Source organism: Brassica oleracea, chromosome C9 (genome assembly GCF_000695525.1).
Source record: "Brassica oleracea var. oleracea cultivar TO1000 chromosome C9, BOL, whole genome shotgun sequence".
NCBI lineage: Eukaryota > Viridiplantae > Streptophyta > Magnoliopsida > Brassicales > Brassicaceae > Brassica > Brassica oleracea.
The window spans coordinates 36,417,525-36,438,751 of NC_027756.1; the positions used below are offsets into that span (position 1 = coordinate 36,417,525).

Consider the following 21,227-nt stretch of genomic DNA (forward strand, 5'->3'; position numbering starts at 1 on the left):
ATGCAAATATATCATCAATGTCGACATTCTTTCTGTTCCATTGTATCCCAGACAAGACATTGTTTATTGAGATCTCATTATTATCAGGACCTTCAATACCTTGAATCTTGGCGTCTCAAGAATCAGGATTAGATACATCAGGGCCGGCTGCATCTAAGCATTCATGATCGGCAACAATCGCTATTAGCGTTTTGGGATCGGCCGTGGCTAAGTCCCGGGATTTAGGAATGACCGCAGTCGTGTCTAGGGTTTTAACAACCTCGGTTTCATTATCTGCACCTCTCTTAGTTTTCCGAGGGTTCTTATCTTTGGAACCTATTGGTCTACCACGTTTCAAACGTTGTCTAGACTCTGTAGCAACTTGATTGTGTCCCTCTTGAACATCAATTCTTATTGGTGCATTAGCAGCTGGTATATATGATTTAGTCACTCTTTTCGTCAAGACAAAGGCAACTTCATTCTTTTAAACAATCTGAAGTTTCATAATCCATAAGATCGTCTCGTTCATGATTGAAATCATCTTCACCATCTTAATAAGTCTATGAGCTTCAGGATTCTTCCCTTTCAAACTCTCTTGGTAGAGGTCAACGAGATGTTTGGGAGTCCTACATGTCTTAGGCCAATGATTATCCATACCACATCTATGGCACACGGATTTGGTCGAGTTTTGTGGCTTGAAAGATGTACCACAGCCTCGGCCATGTCCACGGCCTCCATAGGAGCCACGGCCATATGAGTTGCCTTGGTCTCGACCAAACGAGTTTCGGTCTCGACCACCACATCCATGCCATTTTCCACGACCCGAGATTCTTCCAATCATACATAGCCTTTGGTAATAACACCGTTCTTTGGTGATCATATCTCGTTTTCAACTCTGTCCAAAGGTCTAGAAGATTCTCAATAGTCAAATACAGATCTTTGAGACTCTCAATAATATGATGGTGCATAATTAATATCGCACTGTATCTATCTTTCTCACTTGCATTATTGCCCTCGGTGATACATTCACCGATGATCTTAGCATCAAGTGCCCTTTGCAAGTAATTATCTCCAGAGAGACTTTGGGCAGCAAAATCCAAGTTGTTGATTTCTGACATCTGAAATCATATGTTTCATAATTTAGATTTAAAAGTGTTCAAGCGAATGCAATTAATATGCTCAAGCAATCCGGATTCTAGGTATGATGCAAAAAGGTCATTCGTATATGATGCATACATGTTCAATCTTAGCATTCAGATTCTATATGCAATCAGTTCGTACTATTATGCATGCATGATGCAAACAAGCCGCACGGCTACAATCTTAGCAAACGGTTTCAATGCAATCAATACAATGGTTATTCGTTTTCAATCTTAGCAAACGGTTTTCTACGAGTTCAATGTGTAATTGCAATCAAACAGTCGAGCAATGGAACAATTAGGGTTCATTCGAGAATGTATGAAAACTATCAATACTAGCCGGATCATTATCAAGACGAGAATGCATAAATCATTTAACCTAGCAAGCGATTTCTATTTCAATTCAAGCATTCGGTTTTAATCAATCAAACAAGATAGTATTCGATTTTAATTTCATGGCATTAGGGTTTCGATCAAACAATCAATACGACTTCAATTTGAAAATCATTCAATCAGTTTTATCAATTCAAACAACCAAATTCAAGAATGAGATTATCAATCCTAGCAATCAATTTCTATGTGATCAAATTCAATACAGTTTTAATTAATCAAGGCTAGCATACTATATCCAAACATACAATCATTCAAACAATCAATTTCGATCTCAAAGATTAATTAGAGTTTGAATAAAATCGATTATGCATTAGCTTTAGGGTTTTAATCGATTTCATGCATAGCATGCATTATGTCAATTTGAAAATCATTCAATCGGTTTTATCAATTCAAACAACCAAATTGAAGAATTAGATTATCAATCCTAGCAATCGATTTCTATGTGATCAAATTCAATACGGTTTTAATTAATCAATGCTAGCATAATATATGCAAACATACAATCATTCAAACAATCAATTTCGATTCAAAGCATTAGATAGAGTTTGAATAAAATCGATTATGCATTAGCTTTAGGGTTTTAATCGATTTCATGCATAGCATGCATTATGATGGTTTTGATTTCAACATTAGATCATACTATTAGGGTTTGTAATTTTTATGGTTTCAATTCTTATCAAACAATCAAATTCGATTATGGGTTCTCTTTATGGTTTCGAATTACTTTAACCTCAAGTAGGGTTGAATGAACCACCAAAGAGATGAACCGCAAGCTGGAACTGATCGGAACGCGAGCTGATGTTGCCGCGAGCTGTCTGATTGCTGAGATCGGGAACACGAGCTGTCCAACGTGCTGATCGGGTCGCGAGCTGTCTGATTGCTGAGATCGGGAACGCGAGCTGTCTGAGATCGTCTTGTTTGCGAGCTGAGGTTGAACAAGCCGAGATCGTCTGAGCTAGGATCAGGAACGCCTTAAGCTGAAGCTGATCGGGAACAGATTGCAAACAAGGATCGGGATGTAAGGTTTCGCGATCGGGATTAGGATGGTTCGCCGGTAAGGATGTTCGCCGATTAGGGTTAGGGTTTTAGGCGGTTTATTTTAGCTTAGGGATTTAGATTCTATCGTGCTGATAACGTGTTGTGAAACTAGAGAATATAATCTATGTTTCTGTATTATTCATAAACATAAGGAGCTCTTTATATATAAGGAATTACACCGTCATAGAATAATGAAAAAACTAAAGAAAGAAATTACAAATGTGGAAAGAGTACAAATCATAATCTAATAAGGAAAAGACAAGATGTTGATTCTCTCTCTCTTAAGTACTGGGCCGGTTATGAACCGGGCCGGTTATGGTCATCCACAATATGATTTATAACATGTAGGAGTGTTTTCAGTAGAAACAATGTATAAGAAGCTTACATAATCGTCTGTACCACGTCTATCAACATTAGGAAGTCACAATGAACCCGGACATGATTAAGTTTTGGAGATACAGCTTGGAAAAGCCTTCATGGCAAGACACACTAACTAGTGCTTCTACCTTATGTCCGTATTAATTTAACTTGGTTTAACAAAATTCACGGCGGTGGAGACAAGGCAACCAAACCAAACCAGATAACTCAAGTACGCAAATGATTTTAGAAAAAAGCATTTTAAATATGAGAGTTCAACTGATAAATCAAATAACTACATGTAATATTCGAAACGTAATTTACATATTCAAATTATAAATTATATACATACCTGAAATAACCAAAATTATTTGAAAATATAACTATAAATTTTAATATATTAGTTATATCAAAACCAAAATATACATATTTGCTAAAATGTAGTTTTTTTCAAAATAAAAATATCAGTTATCTTTATAGTATTATTTGAGAAATAAGTTTAATATGTGTCGCATTCACATTAGTTATTATGATGTTTTTCTTACAATGATACCATTATAAATTAAATATACCTAATTGTTATTATTAATTTTTTTTATTGATTTTATTTTTTTATTTTATATTTATATAGTAAAGAACATTTATAAACTTAAATATTATGTGATTCGTAAAAAGAAAAGTTCACAAAATAATCTCCTCATTTAAAAGATATTAAACAACATAATATGTAGTTTAAAAGTAATAACTGTTTTATTTATATTATTTTGTAACAACTCAAATTATTACAAAAATAATTTAAATAAAATCAACTAACATATTTTTAATGAATAAAAATTAGACTCATTTAGCTCAATAACCATAAAAAGAGTGGTAATTTGGTGATCATGCACAATCTTTAAGTGTTTAGTTAAATGGGTATACGAACAAGGCGATATTACTTTTCTGTCCAAGTTGAGTAGCTGTTCGAAGATAGGCTTCTCGTAAAACGATTTGTAGAAGCGTAGGGTTGTGAGGTTAGGGGGAATATTGTGTCAGGCATTTGTCGGATTTACTAAAAATTAATATATTATTGGTCAGATATTTTTTTTATTACTTGCACGTGGAGACTGATAAAGATGAAAGAAAATATAGCTTGTATTTATTCCATAAACAAAAAAATCTCATAATAATGCACATGTTAATTAATAAGAAAATTTGGGGTAAAACATTTGGCAGACAGCTATTAAAAACGATGTGGATATTCGAAAAATCTGGTTTAAGAAAAACATATAACATGTTAGTTAGCCTGTTTGAGAACCATCTATTTTTAAGATTAGTAGACAAATCGACATGAATAAGGAAAATAGTATAATAATGAACAAATGAAAATGCCTCATTTTTTTCATCAAAATGAAAATGCCTCATTTCTTTTCATCAAAATGAAAAGGCCTCATTAACTTACAAAGAAGCTTGGTAAAATGTTTGCCAATTGAGTAATGAATAAATACATATTATAACTGGATATTATATAAATAATCCTGATTATGATGATAATAGCCGGAAAATAATTTTATGTACATATAATAGATTGTATATTAGAATCGGATAATACATTACGAATTTGAATTAAGTTATTATATGAAGAGTGGGTAATATGTATTAGTAAGTATTAACCGGATATTACAAAGTCAATCCAGATATAATAATTATATCCGGATGTATTAATCTTCATCTGATTTAACAAAATTATTTCCGAATACTGAAAAAACAAGTGAACCAGTTATATAAATGTTTATCCGGATATATGATAATTTATGAAATGAGAACAATTTATGGATAATACAAAATATTAACTTTAATGCAATGTGTTTAGTATTGACACAATTTTTAACATTTTAAATTGACTATCCGATTTAAAGGATTATATCCGTCTGCATAAAATATTATAACCGGATATTTTATTGTTATTTCATATCAAATGTACAATAGTCAGATACATCATTTTGTTAACTTATACATAACTTTAGAATAATCACCGTTACATCAAAGCTCAAGAGTGAACCATTTATAAAAAATGCATATTAAGCTAGCAGACGAAAGTCACCACCTTCTTGAATAAGGCACCACACATAAGCTAAACACGTCAACTATACTTCATTTCCTAAATCTCATAGTAACTCAGTCTACTTAATACCTGCAAAAAAGAAAAATATATGAATATGAACACAACTTTAATTCAGAGTAGCAAATACCCAAAACAGAAGATGACCTTTTATAGAATGTTGAAAAAAGACAATCTTAACAATTCACTATGCTGTTCAAAGCTCCTTAACACATATTTCAAACAAATGATCTAATTGAACTCTGCTTAAAAATGTTTAAACGACACAATCTGTACAGTTAATATCGTTACCAAAGCTCATTAACAAAGATTTCTATCCAGTTAAACAAACAGATTGCTTGAAGTTCCTAACACAAAAGAAACAAAAAGAGTGAAATCCTCTTTCACGAGACAAAACACGAAAAGATTCTTCCTCAAAAACTGTGCCAACTTTAGAATTCTATCATGAGGTCTCATCACTTATGCGTTTACAGATCGAAGCTCACTCTCGGTTACGGAGTTGGTGCCGAAGAGGAGGAGTAGAGAGATGAAGCAGAGAGTGAGAGTGAGGAGAGGACTCATTTAGCCCGGAGAGAATGGAAACAGAAGAAGTAAACCGTAAAGATTCATTATCTGAGAGAAATAATAAGAAAGAGATTCAAGATTTTTATTCAAAACCTTCCATTCTGAAATTTGGAAGAGGGAAGAAGAAAGCGAAGTTTTTTACAAAAAAAAAGAAAGAAAGCGAAGTGAGACAGTGAAACGAGAGATGATGTAATTACAAATTTGATTATTGTTTAGCCTCCCAGTGTTAACCGGTTGCGTGTAATAAGGTAGAGTAGCATAATAAATACAAGATTATAGACTCTAAAATTTAGTGGGTTAGACTCGGCTCAGAGTTATAGTAGGGACATCGTCGAGAATATGAAATGTGTACAGTGTTATTTTCGCAGTTATGCCATTTACTTAATTATTTTTTTATTCGTAGCTATAGGATGCAAATACTCTAAAAATTATATATTTTATTTTTATTTAACTTTCTTTATTATATTTTTCCAAACGACATGTATGATAAGAAAATATTTTTAAAATTTAAAATATTTTTTTTATTTATAATATGATTTCATAAAAAGAAAAAGAAATTTTACAAAAACAATTTTGATATTAATTCTCTTTTAATTTTGTCGGCTATTCGTGCTAATCGTCACTTTATCTTTTCTATTTTTATTTTTGCAAATCAAGATATACCAAATTATTAAAAAATGAAAATATACTTACAAATCTGAAATGAAGAACTAAACTATTACAATTAATTTGATTTAACTGAGTTAGATTTTTTTTTTTTTTTTGTCAACTTGTTGGTTTTCATTAAACCCATTTGAAATAGGATTACATATGACATCTTCGCGTGTTCACATATTTAAACACACGTGTAAGGATAAAAAAGAAAACTAGCAACGTGGCAATAGAGAAACATGCAAATCAGAATCATCTTCCACTCCGTCGGTAAGGTTGAAACCACCGACTTGGCCACCATCTTCTCCGCCACAAAGCCACTTTCACCCCAAGCTTGTACTCCTTGTGCTCCAACCCCTTGCCATAACCGCTACTTGAGATTGCTTTATCCATCATCACCGATAATTAAATCAAAGAGAAACTTAGATGATTTAAGAGGCAAGTTCTTCATTGGACCATCTTAAACAGATGCCAACTCTACTGAACTTCTCTTTAACCAGCCAAGATAATTTCATCTCTCCATCCTCTTTCGCTAAAAAGATATTTTACTCCTAACCGATTAAATCCACTTTATGGATGAGTAAAGATTGATTCCTTTTAAAGAAAGATTTTGTGCATAAATCAATGATGTAGAACAAAACAAGCTAAGTAGAACGGGATATAAAGAGAATTTGCAAAGGAGGAGATTCTCAATCCGTCGATCCCATCGGAGAGATCGGAGTTATTGTCTTCAACCAACAAACCGAGAAAGGTAAGAGTGGAGCTCTGCTCAGTTTGATTGAAGAAATCACACCAAAATTGCCATCGCGAAGTTGAATCCGCAACAGGAAAACGAAATCCGAGATCGAACTATTTTACAAACAAAAAACGATTCGATCTCTCCCCCTCCCCCACCCTCTGAATGATATGGTTTTGGTAAGAGGGGTTGAGTGAAATTTTTTCTCTCTCTAGAAAGGGAGAGAGAATCCAAAATTATTAACTGAGTTAGATTAAAAATTGTTCTAGTTTAATTTGAAGAAATATACGTAACACAGTATACAGAGAAAATGAGTAACTGGGCTGATAAAAAATCTTATATCCAAAACCAATATTTTAACTAAAATAATAATATATTATTATTTATAATAATATTTTTACAAACATAAATTATAAAATGACTCAACATATTAATATATATATATATATATGAAATTTTCAAATAATATTTTAGAGATATTAGCTAATTATTATAATTAAGTTCTTCTATGTAATATATATATATACCCATGAGGTTTCAAATATTATCATTCTTATATATGTAACTTTCACTTTAGTTTATTCTTACTATTTGAATCTCAAAACAACATATGCTAAATTATATATAATTTTAATAAAATATATCTAAAAATCTAAGACAAGAATAAAATTAAATGGTAATAAAAAATTAACCAAATTTTAAATCTATAGAACACATATATTATGGTTGAATAGAAAAATAGATGTTATCAGATATATCTGAATAATAACTAAATAAACGGGATATCATATATCCAAAATCATACGTCTAATTAAAATAACATAATTTTACTTAAATAAATTATGCATTTTAATTACAATGTAAATTACAAAATAAGTAAAATTAAATTATAATATTAATAATAAAAATTTATGATATTTTTAGTTGTAATAATTAATTTGGTGAAAGAAAGTATCCAATCTAAACCAAATACAAAAAAAATCTTGGTTCTATATCGGTTTTCAATTAATTTATCCGACTCGACCTGAACAAAAGCATAGTGTATCCAAACCGGTTAAAAGTCATAAACCATCGGCCATCGTACCCGAGCCATCTAAAATTCGATAGAAACAAACTAAACCGGTCCGACTATCTTCTCGTTGGTCGGACGGTTTTATGCAGAAAGAAAACCATTATTTAATTAATTATTTTCTTTTCCCCTTGTTTCCTTCTTCTGTTCGGACACATTATTTATTGGTTTTGTATCATCCACGGCGGCGTCCAAACCCTAAACCCCAGATTCAGCCTCCATCAATCTCCAATGGAGTCTGAAGCTCCAGCTTTCGTATACGACGCTCTTCCTCCACTTAGCCTCTCAGATTGGAATCAGTCTCCAGCTACGCACGACGAATCTCACAACTATTCTGTTTACCGCAACGAGATCTCTGATCTAACCGAAAACACAACGCCGGTGGAGTCAGACACGGTTGATTTCTTCTCACTGGACGTCGACGCCGGGGAGAATGAGAACGGCGAAGAATTTGTTACGCCGGTTGTGGCCTCGAAGAAGAGCAGAAAGAGGAGGAAAGACAAAGAAGCTGAAGAGCCCAGATTAGAGACTAACTGGTTTAACGAGAACAGCTGTTCCAAGATCCCAATGCTTCAACTGCATAAAGGTAATAATGTAGAAAAAAAAAGAGAGAAACAAATCCTTTTTTTTTTTTTGTTGAAGCATTGATTCTCTATCGGTGTTGAAAGCTTCTCTCTTTGGATGGATGTTGCTGTTGCAGAGATAGTTGATTTCAGCGAGTTTCTCTTACCAACTCTAGATGAGAAAGCGCAGCGTGATGCAGCAATGGATAGTGTTAGAAGCGTTATTCAATATATCTGGCCTGATTGCAAGGTACCATTTAGTCCTATGAAAAGCTTTAAGCTTTCTCTCTGATTAGAGGTTAATTCAAAAGTGTAATCTCTCTGTTCCAGGTAGAAGTTTTTGGATCATACAAGACAGGGCTTTATCTTCCAACAAGTGATATCGATGTAAGTGTTCATCTTTTTTTTTGGTGGATTCTCTGATAACTCTTATTTTATCCTAACAGTGAATCTTTTTTTTTTTTTTTTAACTTTTGGCTGTATATAAAGGTGGTCATTTTGGAGTCGGGTATCACAAATCCTCAACTAGGTCTGAAAGCACTCTCCAGAGCATTGTCACAAAGGGGGATTGCAAAGAATATTCTGGTATTTCTTTTTTTGACTTTCTATTATAACATGTCAGCATCTCTGAGAGACTGTGTCTCATAGTTAGATCTCTGATTTGTGCAGGTGATTGCTAAGGCTCGTGTACCAATTATCAAGTTCGTCGAAAAGAAAAGCAGTATTTCATTTGATCTAAGGTTCAGCACATATATACAAACCCACATACGACCCTTTGAATGGACTATTATGTGAATTTAGTTTAGTATGAGTTATTAAATTTGGCACTGACTGACTTTACAGTTTTGATATGGAGAATGGACCAAAGGCAGCTGAGTTTATACAGGTTTGTGATTTCAGCTGAATAATACTTCTCTACCAGCTTATCATGTCTCTCGATTATGTGTGAAGATCTCACGTTAAATCTTATGACTTATTTTTCAGGATGCTGTAGTCAAGTTGCCTCCTTTACGACCATTGTGTCTAATTCTGAAAGTATTTCTACAGCAGAGAGAACTCAATGAGGTCTGGAAATAGTTTACTTTTACACCATCCTTTTTCCCAGTCCCAAACATTCAATAATTTTCTTTTAATGTTTTTGGGCAGGTGTACAGTGGTGGAATTGGTTCATATGCTCTTCTAGCAATGCTCATCGCTTTTCTCAAGGTAACATTGGTGACTTGAGTTTCACATTCCTAGATCCTTCACTCCCCGTCCGAACAAAAGAGAAAAAAAATCTCTAAACTGGACTTTCTTTGTACCTTTGTTTATTTTATGAAACAGTACCTCAAAGATGGTCGAAGCCCACCAGAGCATAACTTGGGAGTTCTCTTGGTATGTTCTTGTCATTGCGACTCGAAGCTTCTGATTGTATTGGCTAATAAGTAATATCTTTCTTTCTTCTTTTTCCTTATTATTGTAGGTTAAGTTCTTCGACTTTTATGGGCGAAAATTAAACACCGCAGATGTGGGTGTATCTTGCAAGAAGGGAGGTTCTTTCTTTTCAAAGTCCAACAAAGGGTAAACTCACTAAACCCACATTGTTTACTTGGTTCTCATCTTTATTGGCTATCTCAAACTCCCTGAGACATCAGCGACCTGTACCTTTTGCGTCTTTTGGCGAATTTACCTCCCTCTTCTTCTTTTTTGTCTCTCCAGTTTCCTGAACCCAGCCCGGCCAGGGCTCATCTCTATCGAGGATCCACAGGTTAGCTTTCGAGCTTTGGTTTTGTATGAACACAAGCAGCCTTAGAATTTAGCAGACAAACAGTATTAACTTGGTTCTTATGTGGGTAACCAGACACCAGAGAATGACATTGGCAAGAGCTCATTCAACTACTTTCAGGTTCTCTTCATTTCTCTAATTTATAAGAGAAGTATACCACTTTCAACAAGGTGGATATATGCTTTTATTAAAGTCGAGTTCTTTCTTACAGATTCGATCAGCATTTTCAATGGCCTTGTCTACTTTAACAAACACGAAAGCTATTCTAGCATTAGGACCGAACCGAAGCATTCTCGGCACAATAATCAGACCAGACCGGATTCTGTTAGAGCGCAAAGGTGGGAAAAACGGGGACGTCACTTTCAACTGCTTGCTTCCCGGAGCTGGAGAGCCATTGCCAATGTCGGCTAACGGCAAAAGCAATGGTGGGCTTTTCTGCAACTGGCAACTCGAAGAAGACGAGGAAGGCTCGTTTCCAAGAGGGGATGCTGCGAACGGAGACAATACTCCTGTGCTAGTTGACACTCCTGGTAAGGTTACTACGAAAGAGTCTTCCCGGAAGAAGAAGAGTAAGAGCAAGAAGAAGAAGATGGTGGATGATGATGATGGTGAAGAAGAAGAACCGAGTTCGAAGAAAAGAAGACGGAAGAATAAGTTTTGAAGCATGGAACGGCCGGCCATGCTGAAATCAACTGGAGGTTAGTAACCAGAGGAGGCCTCAGTCTTCAAGTGTAAATTATAATTTGGTAAAAACAGATATAATGCTGTTGTAACAAATTAAAAATTTACCATCAGTTTTGAGTAGTTTCTAAATTTATGTAATGTTATTGAACATTGAAAGAGCTAAATTTAAACGCTCTATATCGACTCTTTGCGCGCTTGCTTAATTTTCTTGGATCTTGAAAAGTGCAGTGAGCTCTTTACATGTGTTTGCACACTACTAGCAACACCCTTTATACATTTCACAGCCTAGACAACAGCCTCTCCGTCCATGCTTAGTTTACTCTGCTTCTACCAACATTGGAATTCAACTCTACAGATTCCTTATACAAAGGTCTTCAATATTCTTCTGCCTCCTCATCAGCTCGAGAAGATCCGTGATGTCCCATCACATAGCTCAAACTCCTCCAGATTTAAACTCCCAGTCGCTAACCTACCTCCTTCAACTTCTCCAGTCAGTATTCCAGCTTCTCTTACTTCAGTTTCACATTTCTAGTGGTACACATCCTGCAGAACAATATTTCTGCCATTTTCATGAAATGAACTTTCAATATCTGTTTCTCCAAAATCTAGCAAAAAAAATATATCGGTTTCTCTGCAATGTCCCTAAAAGTGGTTTCCAACCGCTCTTTGCTTACGAAAGCAATAGGCATGGACGGTCGGATTCATATTAGCTTTTTTCGGGTTTTCACGTGCAACTTCCTAAACTTTATTCGGATTTTATATATGTATGCATCCTGTTTCTTTAATAATACTTGGGGGTATAGGTAGAATAGATCTTATAACTCACAAAAAGTGTGCCGTATATTAGAGAATCCGCCATTTCATTTGGTGGTTGTTTAACCACGGTGGCGTTGCTACTAGTGGGCCTTCTTCTACGATGATATTTAGAAATGGGCTTTATCAATTACAGCCCAATCCGCATTGCTTTTAGGATTCTTAACGCTTCATGACGCCTTCGATCTAGGGTTGGGTCGAGATAACTCACCGGCGATTTCGCGAGATGGGAAGAGACCGCGACGATTCTCCGCCGGAGAAAGCGAAAGGCGACGTCGAGGATAAAGACTACAGAAGAAAATTATCCCGGAGCCGTATCGAAAAAAAGTCCGTCGAAGAAGAAGAAGATGTGAGTCGCCGTGAGTCGAGGAGGAAATCAAAAGACGGCAGAGACTCCGATTCTGGTTCGGGATTGGAAAGCGGTAGCGACTCCGAATCGGAGAAGGAAGAGAGACGTAGAAGTAGAAAGTCGAGAGGGAAAAAGAAATCAGATCGGAGATCTCGTAGTAGACGAAGCAGGAGACGCCACGATGATTCCAGTAGTAGCTCGGAATCAGAATCTGAGTCGGAGTATTCGTCTGATTATTCTGATTCTGAGAGTGAGAGTGAGAGTGAGGATGAGCGGAGGAGAAGGAAGAGAAGGGAGAGGGAGGAGAGAGATAGGAAGAGAAGGAGGAGAGAGAAAGAGAAGAAGAAGAGAAGGAAGGAGAAAGGAGTTGATGGAGATAGCAAGAAGAAGAAGAAGAAGCGGAAGAAAGAGAAGAAGTCTGAGAAGGCCAAGAAAGGAGCTGTCACTGAATCTTGGGGGAAGTATGGAGTCATCAGAGAGACTGATATGTGGTAAAGCTTCTCTCTTTCCCTTTGGAAAATCTTGAATTATTACATTAGCAAGATAGATGGATAGATTAGTTCGGAATCTGATATTCAAGAATGTGATTTTAGTTCTACATATGTTGATTCTTATGTAAAGACTTGTAAACTTGTGTTTGCTGTTTTTGAAATACAATTAGTTATTCAAGTTGCTGACTTGTTTAGGCAGTTCATACCATCCATACATAGTGTTTTGATGTAAGAGCGAAAGGAAAGCAGACACGGCAAATGCAGCAGACATCTAGGCAAATACTTCCATGTTACGGCACATACTAAGACATATTCTAGAAATGACCGACGGACTAGCAGCAATACATTACTCATAGATAGAAGATACTCGTGGATAGTTATTGAGTCTTTTTGAAGATTAACATACTTGTATTTGCTTTCCTGAAATAGAAATTAGATATTCAAGTTGTTAATGACTCATATATGTAGGAATAAACGACCAGAGTTCACAGCATGGCTGCTTGAAGTAAAAGAGGTAGCTCTATCTACTCTGTAACCTTATATTTTGCTTTGGACTTCAAAGCGAATAATGTAAATTTAGCTATTTTGTGGATTGATTTTGGTTGTCTGCTTGGTCCAATAGGTCAACTTGGAAAGCTTGCCACCATGGGAAGAGAAGAAAATGTTTAAAGAGTATGTATCTCCTGAGTTTATGTTCCTATGAAGTTCTTCTTTTGGTTTCTGATAAATATAACGATTTGCAATTGATTGATTCTTTCACAGTTTCATGGAGGATCACAATACTGGTACATTTACCTCCAAGAAGTAAGCTTCTTTTGGTTGTGGTTTGATGAATGTTGTTGAGTAGTTGTTAAGATTAGTTGTTCATTTCGTATCTATTTGAAACTTTGCAGATACTATGACATTGATGGTTACTATAGACGTAAGTTGGAGAAAGAGATGAAGAAGGGTTTGAAGAAAGCTGGGAAGAGTGAACGGACTGTGTTCAATGACGAGGAGCAACGCCGGTACACCAAAGATTCCCACTTTACATCAGCAGACATAGAAATGCTGTGGATGGGTTGCCTTAAAAGGCATGTTTGTGTTCTTGTTTTCAGGCTAGAGATGCAGGAAGCACGGGAGAAGCAGAAGGAAGAAGAAGTTTTAGCTCTAAAGCGATCAATGGAAGGCGGAATGGTCAGTTTCTTCTTTGAGATCTTTGCGGTTTCCTTTGCTATTAATCTGGTCACTAGCACAATCTTACGTTGATTTTATAATCCAATCGCAGGCGCAAGCTATGAAGGAACAAGCTCGGCTAAAGGAAGAAATGGTCTATTTATACAAGATTGGGGACATGGAGGTTTGATACAAAGACACTATTTTTCTCTTCAACGTCAGTTACATGTTTTGAATTTCTTGTTATTGTAACGTTTTTTTGGATCCGTCTTAATACACGCAGGGTGCAGCTGCTATTCAGAGAAGGTTGGATCCAGATGTTCCTATGTAATGTGGAGGTTTTGGTTTAAGCTACTACAAGATCTAGTTCTTGTTCCTAAACTGTGTTCTAAGTATCGAACTTTTGTAACACTACGATAAGGAAAAACAAAACAATATTTTCATCTAGTGGAGCCATAAAGCATGATATTGCTTTTTACTTTTTGAAATTATTATGAGAATATTACGTTCTAGGGCACTTAGAGTTTATAACTACAGCTTAAATCACTTGTTGCTACTAACACTTTTCTTGGGGTCAAATTTGCTACTACCACACTTTTGATGTATTTCTCCGGTAAAACTTCTAGCAAAATTTCTCTTTTACTTTCTTATCCCGAGTTTCTAATTGGGAAATTTGTCCTTATATACACAAAAAATTCAAAATACACTACCTAGCTGAAAATACTCTTTCTGTCCTACTTTTTTTTTCTATCTTTCTCTAACTCTCTAAAAATCTAATATTATTTTTTTTGGTTATTTGACAAATAAGTCATTTCTAATTCGGTTCTAAAAGCAACAAACCAAAAGAAAATTATTATTTTCTTCTCATACATTATTATCATTCAATAGTAGATGGTAAGGTCCGTTTGACTACTGATTTTTTATTTGGTTATTTGGCAAATAAGTCATTTCTAATTTGGTTCTAACCGAAGCAACAAACCAAAAGAAAATTATTATTTTCTTCTCATACATCATTATCATTTAATGGTAGATGGTAAGGTCCGTTTGACTACTAAGTTTTTTTTGTCATCAGCATAACAAACTCTCGTGAAGATTCGGTAAACCAAGCTAGGAGCTCTACGTTCATATAAACTATTGTGTTTTTATAATTGATATATTTAGTTTTTATAAAGGAAAAAAAGAAACAAAAAAATCCTCATAAATGAAAAAAATAAAATCAAAATCCCAAGCGAGTTAGTGCTCTCCGATTTCAGGCAACTTTAACCCAGAAAATCTTCTTATTTGTAAAAATTTGTCTTTATTGGCTCTTCACTTTTTCACTTGGTTTCAGAGAATTGTATGCATGCTTGATCCTACTTTGTAACTTCGACTCTGGTTGAGAGCTCACACATACTCACATACTTTGTATCATTTCACACAATTGATCACCATAAATTCAGTGGCAACCGATTGTTGTCTGCAAATTTTTAAATGGATTCTGCTCCTTGCAAAAGATTGCTCTTTTGTGTATTAATTCAAAATCTAGGTTGTGAAATTGTAGGGTTTTTTTTGTTCGATTTTGACATTTCCTCGATAGAATTTGGTTACTTGGAAGCTTAATTAGTTCTCATTTGTGTACACCATGAATAAATTTTGTACATATGTACACCAACAAAAAATTGTACACAACAATTGTACACATATGCAAACATATAACAATGATAATAGAAGCATGTACAAAATCAACGTTTATGGTATGAAGATCAAAAATAATCCTCATTCATGAACATGTGAAGCCTTTCATTCATGTAAACCATCCATTCTCGTCCATACCCCTACAAAGGCAATCTTCTCTCCTTTTCACGTGTAAGAATTGCTAGTGCAAGATGACACTACAATGGTACTGTATAAAATAAACCAAGAGACAAAACAACTGCAAGCAAACACTATGCTTTATTAGAATCTCGTTTAAACAATTTATTACAATATCTTGTTTATTCATCTTTACTCGTCTATTGTTAACACCCTAACCCACGACACTGAAGGATTCTCTCGCCCGTCAAGTACTTCAGCCACTGTTTCAGCACTACCCAAAAACACTTCCAAGAGCTTATCTCTCTATAAGATCAGTCTATGTGTCTCTGTCTCTATACAGACGACCCCATAGCTATCTTATAGTTATTCTCTACGTTCCCGAAACCCTAGTTTCCAAGGCAACATGTATGGACATCTTCCATAACAATAAGTGCAACTTTCTTTTTCTTAGAGTGCACTTATTCCTCTTTCTTTAAGTCATAAACTTGCTCCTCAAGTTTATTCTTCTTTCCTTATCTCCAAGATACTCTCTTGCTCTCCAAGTCTACATGACTCCAGCTCAGCACCTTGACTCCACATGGTCTTCACCACTCAACACGACGTCTGCTTCAGCAACTACGTCAGCGACTACTTCAGGGCGGACATCTTACATCTTCAATCTCCCCCGTTAGCTTTGTGTGCCGATCAAACACAACAATCTTCTGGTTCAGCAACCACGTTGCAACCACGTTCCTCACCTGGAAACTTCCACACCAAATGTGCTTTTCTCCCCCACGAGATGTGCACCACACCATGCTTTTCTCCCCCATGAGATATGCATTCTATGTACCAGAACATCACCATTCTCTCCCTGCTTGATTGCATACTAAGCTAAAACACATATGCGTAGATGTCAAGCCTTACAGACCCACCCGTATGTTTCTTCATGTATAATCATGACACAGCCCCTGCTGCAGCAGAATAACAAGTATTGCTTCACGATCTGATGCACATGTCGAACTACCTTTCGACCAGCTTCTGTTGAGGACCTGGCTTCCTTCATGTGTCGTCTTCTTGACCATGAGCCCTTCTCCATCCACACCGAGTGCCCTCTGCACTCGTTTATATTGTCTTGGAGTGATTTCACTATCACCCTCCTGAAGATCATCTCGCATCACTTCCTGACGCACTTCGATCTCCTTCCCCTTTGTGTCACAAACAACCTCGTGTTCTGGCTCCAGATTTGATGCTTATTGATCAACCTCAAGATCACTCTTAACAGTGTTGCACCCTTCTTCTGACGTCTCTGCCTTGACCTCATCAAGTAAGCCACTCTTGGCTAAGAGCACCTCTTCAACCCTCTTAGGGTTTAATGAACGTCTTGTTCACCATTTTGGCCATGTTCCTGCTCTTCTCACGAGCAAAACACTCCACCTTCTTGTGTCCAACCTTCCCACAGAACCAACAACACATCCGATGTGGCTTCTTTCTTGGCCTGACACAGTTGCTGATGCACCAATCAGTCTCCTTCCTTGAACTAGTTGCACAACCATGCTTTAGAAACTCATGTATGACCTTCATGTTGTTGCACTGATGTACTCCCTTCGACTTGTTACTCACAGCTACACGCTGTAGAACTTCCTGCCTTACTCCTTGTTGTACGTCCCGAAGTACTTGCTGACGAACTTCTTTGGCTCCACTTTTTGATGTGCTTCCCTGCACGAACTGTGACAGCACCTTCTGCTGGACTTCCCTCAGCTTGCTAACCTCCTGCTTCAGAGACTCATTCTTCTCTTTCATAGCCGCAAATTCTTCACTGACTTCTTTAATCATCTCTATTAGCTTATGAGTCTTATCCTCCCATCTCAGATTCTGATCCTTGAGATTCAACCACTTTTTGTACAGCACATGATACTCCTCATCATCTGTACCAACATCTGAATCCGGGAATTCACTAGATTCCTCCTTGCGTGCACCAAATGCAACAAGGTTCTTCATCACCTTTCCATCTCCCTCAGACTCTGAATCATCAAACGACTGCAATGGAACTCCTTTTTCCTTATTTAAGTTTGGACATTCACGTCGTGTGTGTCCAACACCTCTACACCCAGAACACTTAAGTTCTCTCAGTTGTGCTACAGGAAAGTCAGCCTTTATATGACCAACACCTTCACACTCATAGCATCTAAGACGTTCCCTTTTTCTGCTATTGCCACGATCACCTCCCTGGAGACCATAATGATTCCTCCCACCAGAGAAATTCGTCATCTTACCCAGATTCCTAGCCAACATCCCCATGGCATCTTCAACATTCAGAAATCTATCTCCATCTTTGTCAGCAGAAAGAGCTATACTCCTTGATGCACCACATGACGTAGAGACTGAACTACTGTCTGTCTCCATCTCTTCTGACTTCAGCATACCCACAAGCTTGTCAAACTTGAGCTCATCCGTGTTTGTGGTCATATTCAAGACCGCCTTGTGAGCTCCAAATTTCGTTGGAAGACATGGTAGTAACTTCTTTACCAGCTTCTTCTCCTTGTACTTCTTCCCAAGTACACATGTTTCATGCGCCATATCTCTGAGTTTGGCACTAAAGCTCGCCACATAATCATTATCAGACCACCTGAGTTTCTCAAACTGCGACCCAAGATGATCCAAGCGTCTCCTCTTGACACTCTCATCTCCCTCAAACAAATTCAGCAGGACCTCCCACGCCTCTTTAGCCGAAGTACTCCCCTAAATCAGCTGGAACTGTTCTGCTTCAATGGCTCCAAAAATCACCGAAAGCGCCTTTGCATTAAACTTTGATGCATTGCGCTCTGCCTCTGACCAATCCTCTTTTGGCTTAGGCTTCTTCTCATCTCCTGTGACTATGGTAGGCTCCTCCCAACCAATCTCCACAACTATCCACGCATCTTCATTGATTCCTCGAATCATCTGCTTCATGCGAGCCTTCCAATGACCATACTGGTCCGCGTTCAACATGATTGCCTTCTGCATTGAAACAATCGTGTCCATCTTCACCTTTAGGATTACATCGATAACTTAGGTGCCCCGCTTTGATACTAATTGTTAGTGCAAGATGACACTACAATAGTACTGCAGAAAGTAAACCAAAAGACAAAACAACTACAAGCAAACACTATGCTTTATTAGAATCTCCTTTAAACATTCTATTACAAGACCTTGTTAATTCAGCTTTATTCGTCTAGTGTTAACATCCTAACACACGACACTGAAGGATTCCTAAGCTACCCGCTTATGTCTCTCTCCCGTCAAGTACTTCAGCCACTGCTTCAGTACGACCCAAGAAAACTTCCAAGAGCTTATCTCTCTATAAGATCAGCCTCTGTGTCTTTGTCTCTATACAGACGACTCCATAGCTATCTTATAGTTATTCTCCACGTTCCCGAAACCCTAGTCTCCAAGGTAACATGTATGGACATCTTCCATAACAATGCAACTTTCCTTTTCTTGGAATGTACTTATTCCTCTTTTTTTTAAGTCATAAACTTGCTCCTCAAGTTTATTCCTCTTTCCTTATCTCCAAGATACTCTCTTGCTCTCCAATTCTACACGACTCCAGCTCAGCACCTTTGACTCCACATGGTCTTCACCACTCAACACGACATCTGCTTCAGCAACTACGTCAGCGACTACTTCAAGGCGGACATCTTACATCTTCAAGAATAATTTTATGTACACATCTCCGTAGTCACCCAATCTACTCGTATTCACAAACATGATGTACACAAACAAACGCAAAAGCAATACTAAATTTGTTTACCTCTAGATCCATGCAATCTTTATTTTTGGCGTTTTTACCCCCAAAACTAACAAATATATATTGTATAAATTAACCAATTACAGCCAAAAGACAAGCAAAAAAACAAGTTTTCTCATAACTTTTTAGTCTTAATTATAACCAAAACGCTATAGCTCTTCTCCGCCAAGCATTATCCCCAATTTTCCGGTCAACACGCCCCCGTTTTCGAACAGAGATGAAGTACATCAAATCTATCTTTTCTCCATCGCTTACTCTTGCCATCCCGGACTCCTAATCTCTCGTCGTAAGCTGACATCGTCAAGCCGACGATCTCTTTCGGTTTTGGTCAAAAACAAAATTTAGCTCAAACTAAAAGACTAAAGTGTTGTGGTTTTTCTTAGATTTTAATATTCAAATACTTCTACAAATAAAACATAACATGAGGCAATTAAAAAAAAGAAGAAGATAGGATTCAATTTGTTTTAGTTGTGGGTAAAGATGTAAAAAACAATAAAAACTATTTTAATAGTGAAAAGTGTCCCAAAATGTAATTAAAACTTAGAATATGTCTTAAAGTGTAAATCATTCTATTATTATTCGCCAAAGGGGCGTCGAGTAATTAAAACGGGTTATGCTTTTTATATTTTTTTAACACTGGTTTTACTAAGGTAAAATGGAACTACAACTCCAAATTGAGAGGAGCACAAATGAGTTCAAAACTAAATTATAGAAAAGGCCTATACAATAGGCAAAGCAGAAATTTAAATGTAAGACACAGTAGGTGCCATTGATAGTTGAAACAATCATCCATAGACTGTAAAACCAAGGAATTGAAACAGCCTAGAAGTTGTTCGAATGTGAATCGCAATACGCACTGTTTTGCTCTGGCGACTAGTTTGGCGATTTTGGGTTTGGGTTTCTCATTCTCGGTAGGGTTTTGCGCCGCCGTCATCTGCGGTGGGTTCCGATGGTAGAGGAAGGCGATTCTCAAGCGGATGCTCCTGATTCTCAAGGAGTGTTGGTGTCGGTGGGTTCGGGTCTTGGAGGGCCTAAAGGCTCTTGGGTTGGCGCGGTTCAGGGTACTCGTTGTCTGAAGAAGTATGATGTAGAGATTTTGATGAAGGATGGTGTGGGTTCAGTCATGGTTCCAGAGGAGATTACGAAGGATGTATCACCGCTTTGGGAGGACTTTCTTATCGGGAAATTTCTCGACGACGCTCCTCACATAGAAAAGATTCATGCCATTGTAAACAAAATCTGGAATATCAACGACAAGAAGCAAATGATTGATGTGTTTGAGGTGAACTCGACATCGATGAAGTTTGGGGTTTCAAGCCAAGCTGATAGGAACAGGATTCTTAGGCGGGGGATGTGGAACCTAACAAGCATTCCGGTGGTGGTGACAAAATGGTCTCCAGTGATTGAGAAAGAGAAGGCTCCGAAGCAATCTATTCCAATGTGGGTTCATCTAAAAAATGTTCATATTAACATGTTTTCGTGGAAAGGTTTGAGCTTTGTCTCAAGCCCAATTGGTGTCCCGGTAAAGCTTCATCCGGAAACTGCTCAATGCCTGGATCTGGAGGTGGCTAAGATCTTCATGAAGGTTGACCTGACAACAGACCTCCCAAAGAAGCTGGTTTTCAACATTCAGGGACAAGATGTAGCGGTGGAATACTCATACCCGTGGCTACCAACCAAATGCCCTAAATGTGAGAAGTGGGGGCATTCTCTTAAGGCGTGCCCAGGGAACAAAGGAGAGCAGACTGTCACTCAGAGAGAAAAGGAAATTACAATGGAAGATCAGAGTGTAAGGAGTGAGGAGGATGTCACTGCTACAT

The 21,227-nt window shown here is 36.9% G+C and overlaps 2 protein-coding genes across 2 annotated transcripts; both read left to right on the plus strand.

Annotated features, from left to right (window-relative positions):
* The first annotated feature begins 8,166 nt into the window (after positions 1-8,166).
* Positions 8,167-11,225, plus strand: LOC106313264 (non-canonical poly(A) RNA polymerase PAPD5). The gene is made up of 13 exons (XM_013751031.1): positions 8,167-8,613; positions 8,728-8,840; positions 8,921-8,977; positions 9,080-9,175; positions 9,260-9,330; positions 9,434-9,476; positions 9,575-9,655; positions 9,737-9,796; positions 9,914-9,964; positions 10,053-10,150; positions 10,289-10,337; positions 10,431-10,475; positions 10,567-11,225. The coding sequence occupies exons 1-13, from the start codon at positions 8,259-8,261 to the stop codon at positions 11,014-11,016; spliced, it is 1,569 nt and encodes a 522-aa protein (XP_013606485.1). The 5' UTR covers positions 8,167-8,258; the 3' UTR covers positions 11,017-11,225.
* Positions 11,226-12,018: 793 nt separating this feature from the next.
* On the plus strand, positions 12,019-14,364 carry LOC106313444 (DEAD-box ATP-dependent RNA helicase 42). The gene is made up of 8 exons (XM_013751246.1): positions 12,019-12,692; positions 13,161-13,206; positions 13,315-13,364; positions 13,455-13,496; positions 13,586-13,699; positions 13,790-13,868; positions 13,960-14,031; positions 14,131-14,364. Exons 1-8 carry the CDS (start codon positions 12,079-12,081, stop codon positions 14,176-14,178), a joined length of 1,065 nt encoding a protein of 354 aa, XP_013606700.1. The 5' UTR covers positions 12,019-12,078; the 3' UTR covers positions 14,179-14,364.
* Positions 14,365-21,227: the final 6,863 nt, after the last annotated feature.

Bases quoted from the DNA above. Each gene is read 5' to 3' on its own strand.
- LOC106313264 (XM_013751031.1), top strand. From the start codon at position 8,259: ATGGAGTCTGAAGCTCCAGCTTTCGTATACGACGCTCTTCCTCCACTT. The intron at 9,176-9,259 runs GTATTTCTTTTT...TGATTTGTGCAG, and splicing joins GGATTGCAAAGAATATTCTG to GTGATTGCTAAGGCTCGTGT. The intron at 9,656-9,736 runs GTCTGGAAATAG...GTTTTTGGGCAG, and splicing joins AGCAGAGAGAACTCAATGAG to GTGTACAGTGGTGGAATTGG.
- LOC106313444 (XM_013751246.1), top strand. From the start codon at position 12,079: ATGGGAAGAGACCGCGACGATTCTCCGCCGGAGAAAGCGAAAGGCGAC. The intron at 13,365-13,454 runs GTATGTATCTCC...ATTCTTTCACAG, and splicing joins GAGAAGAAAATGTTTAAAGA to TTTCATGGAGGATCACAATA. The intron at 14,032-14,130 runs GTTTGATACAAA...TAATACACGCAG, and splicing joins ACAAGATTGGGGACATGGAG to GGTGCAGCTGCTATTCAGAG.